Source organism: Octopus sinensis, linkage group LG13 (genome assembly GCF_006345805.1).
Source record: "Octopus sinensis linkage group LG13, ASM634580v1, whole genome shotgun sequence".
NCBI lineage: Eukaryota > Metazoa > Mollusca > Cephalopoda > Octopoda > Octopodidae > Octopus > Octopus sinensis.
This window is the reverse complement of record NC_043009.1, coordinates 44,163,630-44,179,059: the sequence shown is the minus strand read 5'-3', so window position 1 is coordinate 44,179,059 and position 15,430 is coordinate 44,163,630. Positions and strand designations below refer to the sequence as shown.

The window sequence follows — 15,430 nt, the reverse complement described above, 5'->3', positions numbered from 1 at the left end:
CGTGACTTTTGGCCCACCCCGTAGATTTTTAACAGAGGTATAAAGCCACTTAAATCTACAAATTTCGAAGAAAGGCTACAGTAAATTATATCGATTCAGAATTTGAGTGGTGCTTTGTTTTTATCGACCTCCCTAGATAAGTTGATCTCAAGTTATTTATTTTTTTCTCGAGCCCTCGTACTCATGAGGCCGGTTACTCGTTTTCCCTGGCGTATCACCGAGATGACAACTTTCCCACAGAAACGGGATGCCAGTCCATTTCTTAGTTGAAGACCAGTAATTTTTAGTGGAGGGGGTAAGTCGATTACATCGAACTCAGTACTTGACAAATACTTTATTTTATCCTGAAAGTATGAAAGGCAAAGGTAATCTCGGCCGGATTTGAACTCAAAATGTAAAGAGCCGGAAGAAAGACCGCGCAGCATTTTAGCCAACGTGTTCACCGTCTTGCCAGCTCACAATTACTACAAGACAACTCGTCCAGCGGTCTACGGAGAAATGTTGCATTTTATAATGATAAATAAACAAAAATATTAAAAATTCTAGCTTAAACTATATACTATATATTTTTAATTTTAAAAATAAAAATTATTGAACAAAAACAGACAAAAATCTCTCTTCAATTTTGAGTTGAAACGAAAGTACATGCATGTGCTCGTCTCAATATTTAATGCGGGGTTTTATATCATGGCGGCGCCTATGTCTGCCAGTATGCCGATAATCATAGACAAAAAAGTGAAGAAAAAACTTCAGCGATGTCGACATACTTTACGCAAGTTAGATAATATCAGTTTATCGAATGAGCAAACTAATGTAAGATATTTTAAAATTATTTTCGATGTTAAATTGCTTTTTTTGAATATTTTTTTCCGCCTAGCAGACGCTCTGATGTTATGTATAAGATATTAGCTTTGTAGATTAAGTAGTGTTTTATAAGCACACATACACACATATATATCTGTATATGAGGAGTGCTTATAATATCCTTGTTGCAATTTATTCACTGTGCCATTTCAAAACTATAAATGTTCATTCGTTCGTAGTTGGTAAGATGTTTTATGTAGGAGAAAATAGCGAAGAGAAGGTAGCTTATTGCTAGAGAATTGACTTTTCGCTTAATGAAAAATGGCTTCGGAATAGAAATAAAAAGAGAATCGAATTAGGATTCTTCTTCAATACTATAGCCCAACATCATTAGTGTTGTTGTCCAGCCCCCAGGCTAGTACTGATCGAACAGACGTAAGATTGCCAGTCAGCGTGTGAGTTGGGTGGGGTGCTGGTGATTATAGCTGTTTTAAACTTTTTTTTTATTGGCGATCCTTCGTCTGATGGTGTTTCTTCCTGCTCGGAAGCCAACTTACACTTCACTTAATAACGATGAAAATTTTATACGTCGGTGGTCACTTTTGTTGCGATGATGCCGAAAGAAAGTTGGCCGGCATCATCTATGGAAGCATGATGATTCAAGTAGTGACCGGCATGATCTTTGGAAGAATGAAGATTCAAGTAGTGGCTTTACCATTTCCCAGAGCTAACATTCTGAATCAAACATGTCAAAACCATTCTAAAGTAAAATGAAAAACCGAAATGCGGAACGCAACTTTCTGTTTACCTGCTTCTACCGTCTTTCCCGGCTTACAAAATGATAAAACACACCCTATAATTAGCGACATATATATTCGGGTGTGAATAAGAAGCTTTTGACAATATATTGCCAAAGATTTATTTTGTAAAAATTTCTAAATTTAGAGTAAAATAGCTGTACATTGATAAAATTTTGTTCACTGCTATTGGATTTCCTTGTCATGAACATCATCATCATCATCGTTTAACGTCCGCTTTCCATGCTAGCATGGGTTGGACGGTTCAACTGGGGTCTGGGGAGCCCGAAGGCTGCACCAGGCCAGTCAGATCTGGCAATGTTTCTACAGCTGGATGCCCTTCCTAACGCCAACCACTCCGAGAGTGTAGTGGGTGATTTTATGTTCCACCGACACAGGTGCCAGACGAGGCTGGCAGACGGCCACGCTCGGATGGTGTTTTTTATGTGCCACCGACACAGGTGCCAGACGAGGCTGGCGAACGGCCACGCTTGGATGGTGGTTTTTTTTGGGGGGGGGGGTTGAACGTTTTTAAAAATAAACGTTTTTAAAAATAAAAATAAACGTTTTTAAAAATAAAAACCAGGGCTTACATTTGCTAATACTCGTGCAGGTAATTCAAGCATGTTTCTAAATACTGGCCTTATGTTCAGAGGGAGACTGAGTTTGTGTCAGAATGAGTCAATAATTTTTTTGTTTTTAAAAACAGTTTCCTAGTCTCTACATCAAAATCAATCTTTAATCTGAAATATATTTCTTGAGAGTGCCACAAATAGCTGAGGGCCATCTCTCTGAAGGGACTTGTGATTTGTCTGTTTTCCTAGTAAGAAGGAAAACAGACAAATCACAAGTCTCTTTAAGGGAGATGGCCCTGCACGATATGTTGGAAAGGTATTGGTAGAAACTACATATGGCGTACCCAGTGCTAGCTATATACACATAAGAGGTGCAGTGGTATCACAGGAAGGTTAACAGAGAAAGTTGTCTTTGTGTGTGACAGATGTGTGGGTACAATACACACTAAGAATGCATAGAGGGTACACTTCCTCAAATGTCCAGTGGGGACTGTCAGTGTAAATGATTTGAGAAAAAAATTGGGTATTAAGGAATATCAGATGCTGCATGCAAGAGTGAAGACAGTACTAATATGGTCATGAGATGCATATGAATGAGGACAGCTGCATAAAGAAGTGTCTATCTTCAATTGTGGAGGGAACCTTTGGAAGGGGTAGACTCAGGTGACGTGAGAGAAAGTGGTGAGAAAGGATCTTGAGTTTTGAGCTTCACTGAGGAGATGACAAGGAGCGAAGACTTCTGGCAATTTGCTGTACTTGAGAAGGCATATCAAGCTAAGTAAAATCATGGCCATCCATACATACAGGCGTGTCCTTTTCTGCTATGTCCCCCACTACCTCTCTCAGCTGAGAGGTCATTGTCTTGTGGGTTTGCAGGTGCTGTTGTTATGTGAAAAGCACCCATTTTTATGTCATGTAAAAAGCACTCATTTTGGTGCCATATAAAAAGCATCCATTTTGGTTTCACATAAAAGTGGATGAGCTGGTGCCATGTAGAAAGGCACCTCTGCTGGTGCCACATTAAAGACACCTATGCCAGTGCCATGTATAAAGCACACATGTCGGTGTCACTTAAAAAGTACCCAGTATACTCTATAAACTGGTTGGTGTTAGGAAGGGCATTCAGCCATATAAATCATACTTAGACAATTGGAGTATGGAAAGCTCTCTGGCTGGTCAGCTCCTGTTAAACCATCCAACCTATGCCAGCATGGAAAATGGACATTAAATGATGATGATGATTAATACATCAATCAGTGCTGTTATCAACACCACTATCACGGCTGTTTTTTTTTTTTTTTTGATCATTGCTATCTTAGAGAAATTCATCTTCTGTGCTATATATCATTACTGATTACAAAATATTTTTTAAACCATGGCTGTTATTTCTGCTCTTATAGTTGCCTATGATGACTTCACCTATTGACATATCAGTACAGTAGCAGGTCACTTGCTTTTTGTTTTTGAGCCCTAAGTCTCATTAGGTTGGTTACCTGGGTTTCCTGGTGTATGAGTGACCAACATCACAGCATTTCCCCTGAATGGGACATCAGTCCAGAGCTTATGGCCAGCAATTTTGAGAGTAGGGGACAAGTGTACCTACTTGTTCCACTCTTATCATCATCATCATTTAATGTCCATTTTTCCATGCTGGCTTGGACACTCTTCCTAATGTCAAGAACTTCACAGAGTGTACTAGTTGCTGTATTGTTTGACATATACAAAACTTGTAGCTTGTAATTATGCCTATCTTCTCTGCATGTGTAGCATTGTAGAGGGGTTGTCAGTTAAATAACTTAACTGACAGGTAACAGATGGTGTCTAATTCAGAGGTACTACTGTTGGCCTACAAAAGATGTGAAGCATCAGTGTTATTGATTCACCATAAATCAAACAAATGACATTCTGTTACCAGTGCCAAACAGCTACTAGTTACCATTAATTACAAAACTAATGAATATGGTAATCATAAATCCAAGATATATTTAGTATGTGTGAATACAGATGTACATTACGAAATGGGGTTTATTGTGAAGATCAGGCCCAGTTGTTGAATGATGTTTTATCAGCTGACATTTTACATTTTATTGAAATAATGAGATGTAGGGGAATTTTTAAGGAGTTCTTTCAGAATAAAGTTCATCTTATGAGCCAGGAAATATGTAAGTTTGTGTATATATGCTGCTGTTTGATTCAAACTGTTTGCTACCCCTATACTTTTATCTTAAAGGAATTTGAGCTCCAGGTATTTTGAAAAGAAAAATCAGGAAAATCATTATGTGTATTTGAAAATAATGTCTTAATCATCAGGTGACTACCTTTGTTTTAATAGCATATTGTATAATATGCTGTAATGTCCTATATATTTTAAAAATCTTTTATTACTGTATTTCTGTTAAAATATGTTACCTTTGTTTCTATTAACTCTTTAGCATTCAGATTACCCTGTCAAATGTAATGCTTATTTATTCAATTTGTTCTGAGTTAATCGTGGATTATCATGTAGCTTCTAGAGTTCAATGATGTGATTGTTTATTTTCAGAATGAAATTGTAGGATAGGTACGGGAGGTTGGATCTAGCCTGTATGAACATGAAACGGGTTGAAAATTTGGACCTGATATGACCGATGCTAAAAGGTTAATTGTAAAATTAATGAAGAATTTAGTAAAAACACATGTCATTGTTCATTTGGTGTTTGGTACATAAATTGACTTGAAATTTTAGTGGAAAGTTTTAATTTAAATCATTTTAAAACAAAGAATGTATATCATAGAACTATGGGTGCTCTTGGGCAGGCTGGTATCAAAAGAGTTACTATACTATCAGTAAACTAAAATATCTAAATACACATGTGATCTACTTTTTTGCGCTTTTAGATATGAATTGTTTGCTTATTTGCTAGAGTTAAAAAAAAGTTTCTCTGATTGGATTGGTAACTGAATATAACTTCAAAATTTGTAGTTTGAAAAGCTTGATTTAAAAAAAAAAAATGATCAATTTTCAAATTTGGAGAATGATTAAAAATCATTTTGTGTTATGTTGTAACAGGGTGGAAGGTAAATGGAGTGTTGGGATGAAAGAAATATTGTGTTTGTCACAGAATATATTGATCTCTGTTAATATCAATTTCGAACATTAGCATGTGGCCACAAATTTGAGTAATTGTTTGTATAATTTATTTGATCAACTCAACCACTTATTTTTGTTTTTGTATTTTTTATGTTTTTATATGACAATTAAAGAATAACAATGTTATTGGTTACATGTTTACAATATGCCTATCACTGGGGCAAGGGAGTGATCTCATGCACACAAAATTCAACCTGTCTCATTGCAAGTTCATGTCAAACTATGTTAGAGTGTCAGGTATCTAGCAAGTATGCATGTGCAGAGGAAAAAAAATGTAAATAAACTTTTGGGTCAACCCAATATTTTAAATGAACAGCTGGAGCAGAATCTAAAGTTTCATCTGATGCTCTAACAATTTTGCCAGTCTACATTTTAATGTCTAATAATGTTTGAAGCTTAACTTTTTTTAAAGTGGTTGTGTTAAGTAGAGTTGTTGAGAATGTGAATCACTTACAGACACACAGATAGACAACTTGTTAATATGTTTTCTCTTTTTGGTTTTGAGTAAAAAGTAGAGCATGGCTAATGGTTAATGTTGCTTTTTTCCCCACTTCTTATAAAACATTTATTGTTTGACATAGTGTAATACTTTATAACTAGTTGTCTGTGATATAAGTACATATGATAATGTGTCTCTTTAACATTATAACAAAACGGTTTCTAATTCAGTCCCACCGTACAGCACCTTGGCAAGTGTGTTCTACTTTAGCCCTGGACTGCATAGTGCCTTGTGAGTGAATTTGGTAGATGGAAACTGTGAGGAAGCATAATCGTCATCATCATCATCATTGAATGTCCATGTTCCATGCTGGCATAGGTTGGACGGTTTGATAGGATCCAATGTGTCCAAAGACTGCAGTTTGCTTCAATATCTGTCGTGGCCTGGTTTTCACTTGATGCACTTCCTAATGCCAACCATTTTACAGTGTGCACTGGATGCTTATTTTCAAACCACCTGCACTATTGAGGTCACCATGCAATTCATAAGACAATGAGCCCTGAGGGAGATGTGTGTGTGTGTGTTATTGATTTTGAACCCAGCTCCCTGCTTGACAATCAGTGTTGGGTTGTTTACGTCACTGTGACTTAGCGATTTGGCAAAAGTGACTGATAAAATAAGTACCAGGCTTAAAAAAAAAAAATAAAAGGCCTGGAGTTGACTAAATGTTTGACTAAAACCCTTCAAAGCAGTGCCCCAGCATGGCTGCAGACAAATGACTGAAACATGCAACAGATAAAAGATAATTAATTCAAAACAATGTGAATAAATAAGTCTTACATTAGACAGAAAGATCTGAATGTGAAAGGGTTACTCTACAATTTTCCTTGCTAGCATGGGTTTAGAAAGGGAGTTATTAGAGAGAGGGGATTTTATGGTTTGATGTGCAGGTGTGACTGTGGTTATGTAGTTCTCTTTCCAGCCACAAGGTTTTGAGTTTCGTCCTAATAGTGTGGCACCTTGGGCATGTGTCTTCTTCCTTGTGGGGTTGGGGTGGGCAAGAAAGGGCAACAGAAATAATTAGCACTAATGACTGAAAGGTGTAGATCAGGCTGTATGTAAAATAATATATCATCATCATCCTTGTTGTCTAATGTCCATGTTCCATGCTGGCATAGGTTGACAGGATTTGATGTAGCCAAAAATAGCATCGAACTCCAGTATCTGCTTTGGCACTGTTTCCAAGGCCAGATGTCCTTCCAAACGCCCACCAATTTACAGTGTGTATTAGGTGCCTTCTTTTTTGGGCCACCGGCTCTATTGAGGTTTCCATGCAGTTTACAAGACTAAGAGCCCTGAGGAAGGTAAACACAGCTTTATGTTATGGGATAAGTTAAGGTACAAGAGAAGCGGGGGTAGAGCAGTTTCTTCTAGTAGAGCTGTATTTTTACTCACATTTAGTAGGGGAGAGAGGTAATGATCAGTAGGACCTGTGAAGAGATATGAGGTGTTCAGAGTAACCCCTCAAGATCTGAGGTGAGTAGAAAGGAATGGGTATCTGGGATTTGCAAGAGTGTACAGGGATCAGGAGGCAGCCTGCAACTGTAAAAATGTTGGGTAGAGTTGAAGGGTGATAACCAATAGGTCATGAGTTTGGGAAGATAGAGGGATGCCAGAGGGAGCAGGTAGGTGAGAGTGGCAGGACAATAATGATTCTGTGGACAGAAGGACACGAGAAAGATGACAGTGAAATTGGCTGCAGGAGCAGAGGGGAGAGGTAGGCATAGAACATAGTGAGAGGTAGTTTGGTTCATATATATATATATCATGGAGGCAATGACAAATGATTGAGACTTCTGGTGATTTTCTGTACTTGAAAAGACACATCAAACTAAGTGGATCATGATCATTACCAGTGTTGGTGACACATAAAAGGCACCTGTGCCAGTGACATAAAAATCACTCAGTATAGTCTGTAATATGGTTGGCATTAAGGAAGGGCATTTCAGCCATTGACACCAAGCCAAACAGATGAGTGGAGCCTGGTGGAAGTCTCCGGCTTACCTGTCCCATTTAAACTGCCCAACCCATGCCAGCATGGAAAATTGACATTAAATGAAACACGCTGGAGTTGAACTAGGGACAGCTGATAATAGGGGATTTTTCCTTGTGTAGTTTGTTTTTACGTTTTCGTTTCTCGTTGAGTTCTATGTCTATTTGTGGTGTCCTGTACTCACGTATATATATTTATATATGCATGTATATATACATGTAGATGTAGGTACGTACATATATGTATGTATGTATGCATATATTTTATTTATTACACTATATATATATATATATATATAATCTGTATGTATGTACTTGTACAATATGCAGGCAATTGCGGTGGTTAAGTTTACTTTGTAGCCATGTGGTTTCAGGTTCAGTCCCACTGTGCAGCACCTTGGGCAAACATCTACCTAAGCTCCAGCCTAACCAAAGTCTTGTGAGTGGCTCTGCATGCATGTGCACAAGCGTTTGTGTGACTCCTTGTTTGGACATTGTGCACTAATTCTAAACAAATATTACTTTCAAATTTTGGCACAAGGCCAGTAATTTCGAGGGAGTGGGATAAGACAATTAGGTTTACCTCAGTGCTCAACTGGTACTTATTTTATCAACTCTGAGAGGATGAAAGGCAAAGTCATCCTTGACAGAATTCAAACACAAAACATAAAGTCAGATGAAATGCTGTTAAGCATTCTTCCCAGCATGGTAACCATTCTGCCAGCTCTCTGCTTTATTCTAAACAAATATCACCATCAAACAACTGAGTTCAGGAAACTGAAAAAGAGAGGAGATATCAACTTATTTTACTCACTGAAATAAAAGTAGTTTTCCAATGCAAAAACTTAATATTCTCCAAAATTGTTGCTTTTGTTTTTCCTAGATTCTTTGTGTATTCAATGGTGGACTGGACACTGGTGTGAGCAAGGAAGAAATAGAAGAGGCTTTCTGTGAAGATGTCCATGCTGAAGAAATTATCATGCTGCCTCAAAGACCTTATGCCTTTATATGTTACCTTTCTACTGAAGATGCAGTGCAGGCCGCCAATAAATTGAACGGTACTAAACTAAGTAATGGAAACAACATCTATATTTCTTTTTTAAAGACAAGTAAGTGATCAGTATTTTCTTTTTACTATTTAACTCTTCTTCCTCAGGCCACTTCTATTTTATATCACCTTCCCTTCAAGCTCGTATTTACCATTGACCACATCTGCATCCTTTTACTACATGATTTTTTATTACCCACAAGGGGCATCCTTTTACTACAATCACTTCTATACTCATCTCTAATCATCTGTCTTTCTCCTCTCACATTCTTGCAAACTTATTCACCCAACCTTCCTGATCTTCTATCCCTTTTCTCTCTTCTACTCACCTTCTTGCATTTATATTTCTTTCTAGCTATTCCAACACACCTTTTATATAATGCAAATTAGTCATGTATCTCTTCTTCAGTTATGCCTGTCTCTCTCTCTCTCATACTTTATCACCTTAACGGCCTAGAGCCACCTTTTCTACTACACTTGTACTCGGTCAAGGAAGCTTTTCTGTCTTGTGAGTTACATCGTAACTCCTCTAGAACTACTGCTGCAAAATAAACACCCAGTTACATTCTGTAAAGTGGTTGGCAACAGAGAGGGCATCTGGTCATTGAAACCATACCAAAGCAGACATTGAAGCATGACACAATCTTCTGACTTGGATTCTGCTAAACCATTCAACATATGCTGGCATGACTGACAGGCACTAAATGACAATGATAATGATATTTATTTTGTAATTATGCATCTGTTTTTATACATTGGTTATACATAAGTTTACATTGTAACTTTCATTGAGGAATAAGCTGTGGTTGAGTAACCCTGATTAGTTTTGCATGTAAATATCATAGAATTTGTGGATGGATTAAAGCCTCAAACTGGTGTTTATAACTGGTTTTCTTTTCTTTATTGTTGGAAGGTGTTAAAACTTCTATCACCTCTCTGTCATGCGTGTACCTATGTTCATGTAAATTGGTTTTCAAATTTTGGCACAAGAGCAGCAATTTCCTGAGGGTGTGGTGGGGCCCAAGTCAACTACATTGACCCCAGTGGTCATTCTCCTTCTCTTCATCATCATTCTTTAATGTCCATTTTCCATGCTAGTATGGTATGGATTGGATGGTTTGACCAGAGCTGGCAAGCTGGAGAGCTTCACCAGGTTCCACTCTGATTTGGTTTGGTTTCTGCAGCTGGATCCCCTTCCTAATGCCGACCACTTTACAAAGTGTGCTAGGTGCTTTTATTATGCCACCAGCATAAAGCTCTTTTTACATGGTGCCAGCATGGGTGCTTGTTATGTGGCACTGGCACAGGATTCTTGCAGGCCAGTCCTCTTCACCATGGAATGCAGCCTTAACACTTTTGGTACTTATTTTATCAACTCTGTAAGGACAAAAGGTAAAATCGACCATGGCAGATTTTGACAGATGAGATGCCACCAAATAATTTGTCTGGTATGCAAATGCTTCTGTCAGCTTGCTGCCTTACTTGCTGAGTATCTCGAACATGTTAACTTGTGAGGAATTTTTTCGTGGCAGATATGTATGCTAATAATAATATAGATGAAGCAACATCCTAGAAACATGGGTTTACTTTAACCCTTTTGATACAATCCTTCTGAGACTACCCCTGATTGTATAATAATATAATAAAACATTGTGTACAGTGCTCAGGTGCACTACAACTCATCTAAAGTGTATGTATAATCAGGTGTAGTTTCGGCGGATTTCGGAAAGCATGAGGGCGTTAAAGGATGCAGTGTCATGGCAGTCAACAACTGACGCAGGTAGTTTGTTCCATGCTTCAGCAACTCTGAGCGTGAAAAAATGTTTCCGAAAGTCATGGGAGCTGTGTTGTTTTCTGACTTTGTAGGCATGTCCACGTGTGTTGGACACATGGAGATCAAAAAGGTATTCAGTGTTGTTGTTGGTGAGAAACTCTTCGTTGATAGAAACTCTTCGTTTTAAAATGATAGAAATTCAAGCTTCCTATCAAAATTTCATATTCATTTATTTGCTTAATATTGACTCACTTATTTTATGAAATTCTTGTTTTTTTTTTTTTTTTTTTAAATTAATCTAGTAACATTACATTTCAACAGAAATTTGGTAAAATAGGTTGATTGGAGTGTTCCTAACCAAGGTACATTACTCTGTTTGTCATAGTCCACTCTCTCAAAACTTACTATTTCTATCTCACTGATAAGTGGTTAAGTTCTGAACGATTTTTTAACAGTGATAGCAGTTTTGCAAATGCTTAACTATGCAGAAATTGTGATATCAATGCTCACATTTAGATTGCTATATAATGATATTCATGTTAGCATTTAAATTGCTCTAAAAAAACAAAAGGTGCTAATAAGCATGAGATTAGTTGTAATAAAAAACTGCAAGAGTTACCTTCCTTGTACATTCCCTTGGTTTTGTTCATGAATAGATGAAAATACATTTATCCCTGGATAGAATGGCCCGCTATACGTTATAACATTTATTCCATAGCTAGTAACATCCCCTAGTAGATCTGGTATCTGTTTCTAGACAGCTAAGTCGAATTAAGAGACCATGAAATGTATTCTTTTCTCCTATTCTTTAACTTGTTTCTGTCATTTGACTGCAGCCATGCTGGAGCACTGCTTTGAAACGTTTTAGTCAAACAAATCAACACCAGGACTTATTTTTTAAAGCCTAGTATTTATTCTAACGGTCTCTTTTGCCGAACCGCTAAGTTACGGGACATAAACCCACCAACACTGGTTGTCAAGTGGAGATGGGATGGGGGGGGGGCAGACACAGAGACACACACACACGATGGGCTTCTTTCAGTTTCCATTTGCCAAATCCACTGACAAGGCTTTGGTCGGCCTGAGGCTATAGTAGAAGACACTTGGCCCAAGGTGCCACTCTGTGGGACTGAACCCAGAACCATGTAGTTGAGGAGCAAGCGTCTTACCACACAGCCACGCCCGAAGATTTTAAAACAGAAACCTCTTAGTTGTTGACCCATGCCATCTTCATTTATTCTCTCCCTTTCTGTGACCCAATGGAACCCTTAAATACATCACTGTAATCAATGAGTTCTTTGACTTCATTTTTTTTTTTGTATTTGGTAGTTCCATCGTGCTTAGTTCCATCCACAGACCTACCACCAGGTTTGATTCTTCTGAAAGATTTCATCAGTGAAGATTATGAAACCCAGCTGATCAGTGCTATAGAATGGGCCAACTGTGATAATCCAAGTAAAGTATTTTTTTTTGTTTATTTTCCAGTAGAGTAAATACAAAACAACTCTATTGGTTAAATATCTTTACATCTCCTCTCATTTATTTCTTTAGATGTGATTCCAAATTGTGTGATTATGATTCTGCCAGCTTTCCACCTTATTTAGAGTTTAATATTGACATCGAAATCAAATTCGATGACTGGCATCCATGCTAGTGGAACGCTAAGAGTACCATCTGAGCGTGATCATTGCCAGAGCAACAAGCTGGCTTCTGTGCCGGTGGCACATAAAAAACACCATTCGAGTGTGATCGTTACCTGCGTCCCCTTACTGGCACTTGTGCTGGTGGCACGTAAAAAACACATTCAAGTGAGGTTGTTGCCAGTGCCGCTGGACTGGCTCCTGTGCAGGTGGCACATGAAAAGCACCATTTGAGCATGGCCGTTGCCAGTAACGCCTGACTGGCCCTTGTGCTGGTGGCATGTAAAAGCACCCACTACACTCTCGGAGTGGTTGGCGTTAGGAAGGGTATCCAGCTGTAGAAACTCTGCAAGATCAGATTGGAGTCTGCTGCAGCCATCTGGTTTGCCAGACCTCAGTCAAATCGTCCAATCCATGCTAGCATGGAAAGCAGATGCTAAATGATGACGATGCTGATGATGATCTATTAATAAATAATGAGCCAACAAGAAGAATCTCTTTACAGTTGCTTGACCTGCTAGAAATTGCAGCCAACTCTCATATCTCATCCTACTGCCTTAAAAAAGGGACACTAGACAATGTAGTCCTAGATAACTCTATAACCCATGTAAAGACAGGCTAGTCTCAACCAGAATATCTCTGATCATTGTTCAGCTCAATCAGTATTGACCTTGGATTAAACAACAATAACATTTAAAATATGGCGGTTATAAATTTTTAAGCTGGTTGACTAAAGCCAACACAGACATGTTGTGCCCTACTTAAAATTTCATTTTGTAGTTTTTTTAAAATTCAATTCTTGTTGTTTAATTACACAGCCCAAACAACTTTGAAACACCGAAAAACAAAGCACTATGGATATGAGTTCTTGTACAGCACAAACAATGTTGATCCAAGCACTCCTCTTCCGTGTGGAATCCCTCCAGTATGTGATAAATTAATTTCAAAGGTTATGCAACATGGATTAATTAACCACTGTCCAGACCAGCTGACTGTCAACCAATACTTACCAGGACAAGGTATGTTTGCATCAAGCCGCTCAGTATTTGTACATTCAGTTTTTGTCACTATTTGTTTCGTGTGTGTGTGTGTTTAACGAAATAAAAGTTTTGTGTGTGTATACAGGAAATCCTTGAGATTTGTCAGTTCAAATTTCATGTGTTCATATTCCTCAAACTTTCACTAATTTAAGGAATTCAAAAGTTGAATGTATGAATCTTGATAATTGCCTGTTTATTCAAGATAATAGAAGCACTACAGGAAAAAAATGTGCGTTTAATACAAGCAAATTGTGTACACTATGTCTAGGTGTAGGCCTATAAGCTGTGAAGTATAATTCCCTTTCTCTCTTTCTCTGTAGATAGATAGATGAATAGCTGACCTGTGAACAAATTGTTAAAAAACATTGAAGCTAGTCAGGCCAGTCTTTTGGGTTTTTTTGACCACAAAGAGAAAAATGTGGTTTTACTCACCACTTGTCTCTTGGTCTTTGCAGAACAATATGTGGAAGAAGGTTCCAGATGTTATCTTATTTCTCTTGTTCTTTAATTCATTTATGCCATTATTAATGGCAATCTCTTGGGTCATGACTGAGACAATGTGATTGTGAATACAAGTGCCTGAAATGGGGTTCCTGTGAAGGATCTCAGGTGATTTAGCTCTCCAGATTGAGTTGATACTTCTCTACATTGAGAAGTAACACCTCTTGTACTAAAGACTTGTGATTAGCATGATGCAAGAAAGTATTGCAAGACAGGTTCTTTAAACTGAGGCAACTGGCAGGGGACCTAATGGTTTTAATATCCATTAAGGTGGCGAGCTGGCAGAATTGTTAGCATGCCGGGCGAAATGCGTGGCCGTATTTCATCTGCCGTTACATTCTGAGATCAAATTCCGCCAAGGTCGACTTTGCCTTTCATCCTTTCGGGGTCGATAAATTAAATACCAGTTACGCTCTGGAGTCGATGTAATCGACTTAATCCGTTTGTTTGTCCTTGTTTGTCCCCTCTGTGTTTAGCCCCTTGTGGGTAGTAAAGAAATAGGTATTAATATCCATAATCTCAGCTGGTCATACTTGGGTATCCATCCAGAAAGTCTAATGACAGTTGCTTCTGATAGGACCCTATGGAGGAGATGCCCAAGGACTCTACTCTAACAACCCTTCCAGGAATGAATGGACAGATGGAACCTCTTGTATTTCTGTAACATGAAGTTTTTTTCTCACATGTTGTCCTCTATATACCATGTTACTACATTAATTATGAACATTAATATATATTTACTTGTAGGTATACCACCACATGTAGATACTCCTTCGGCTTTCGAAGATGGAATCGTTTCTTTAAGTCTTGGCTCTATGGTGAGAGTTCGAACTATACAGAATTTTATTTTCTAAATATTCTTACAAACTTTTTGTTTATTGTGTGTGTGTACGGTTAGAGGTCTGTAAGAGTTCGTTTGCTGAAATGGCTACAACTATTAGTATTTAATATGATTGTTGCATACCGTCATCATCATCGTTTAACGTCCGCTTTCCATGCTAGCATGGGTTGGACGGTTCAACTGGGATCTGGGAAGCCAGAAGGCTGCACCAGGCCCAGTCTGATCTGGCAGTGTTTCTATGGCTGGATGGCCTTCCTAACGCCAACCACTCCGTGAGTGTAGTGGGTGCTTTTTACGTGCCACCGGCTCAGGTACCAGACGAGGCTATCAAACGTGCTACCAGTCCAGTCACGGAATTCAGTTTTTGTAGTCGATTCTTCTGTATTACGTCTTGGAAGCATTTTAATACTTAATATCTCTTCCTGCAATGAAATGTGATGAAATTTTTAGTATTTCAAGGGAGAGAACTCTGGATATTTATTTTACAAGTTTTGTCCCTTAATTACAGAAAAATGAAAATTTCTGCGAATATATTTTATCTTTTGTTCCAGTCAACTAGACTTCGCCCATGCTGGGGCACCGCCTTGAAGAATTTTTAGTAGAATTGACCCCAGTATTTGTTTTTTGTTAAGCCTTGTACTTATTCTGCCGGTCTGTTTTGGCGAACCGTTTAGTTACAGGGATGTAAACATCCAAAACCAGTTGTCAAGTAGTAGTGACACACACATACACACACACACACACACACACGCACACACACACACACACACACACACACACACTCACACA

At 38.2% G+C, this 15,430-nt stretch overlaps 1 protein-coding gene across 4 annotated transcripts in view; it reads left to right on the top strand.

The window, feature by feature from the left end:
• Positions 1-658: 658 nt before the first annotated feature.
• Positions 659-15,430, top strand: part of LOC115218397 (alkylated DNA repair protein alkB homolog 8) — a 45,526-nt gene continuing 30,754 nt past the window's right edge. The window contains exons 1-6 of one of the 4 annotated variants that reach the window (XM_029788186.2): positions 667-813; positions 4,407-4,486; positions 8,681-8,906; positions 11,949-12,074; positions 13,078-13,278; positions 14,548-14,618. In XM_029788186.2, the coding sequence (XP_029644046.1) occupies positions 8,777-8,906; positions 11,949-12,074; positions 13,078-13,278; positions 14,548-14,618 (528 nt within the window). In that variant the 5' untranslated portion in view covers positions 667-813; positions 4,407-4,486; positions 8,681-8,776. Of the gene's footprint in view, positions 814-4,320; positions 4,339-4,406; positions 4,487-4,718; positions 4,814-8,680; positions 8,907-11,948; positions 12,075-13,077; positions 13,279-14,547; positions 14,619-15,430 lie in introns of those variants that run through there. The other 3 variants (XM_036508336.1, XM_029788185.2, XM_036508337.1) reach the window with 3 other exon arrangements.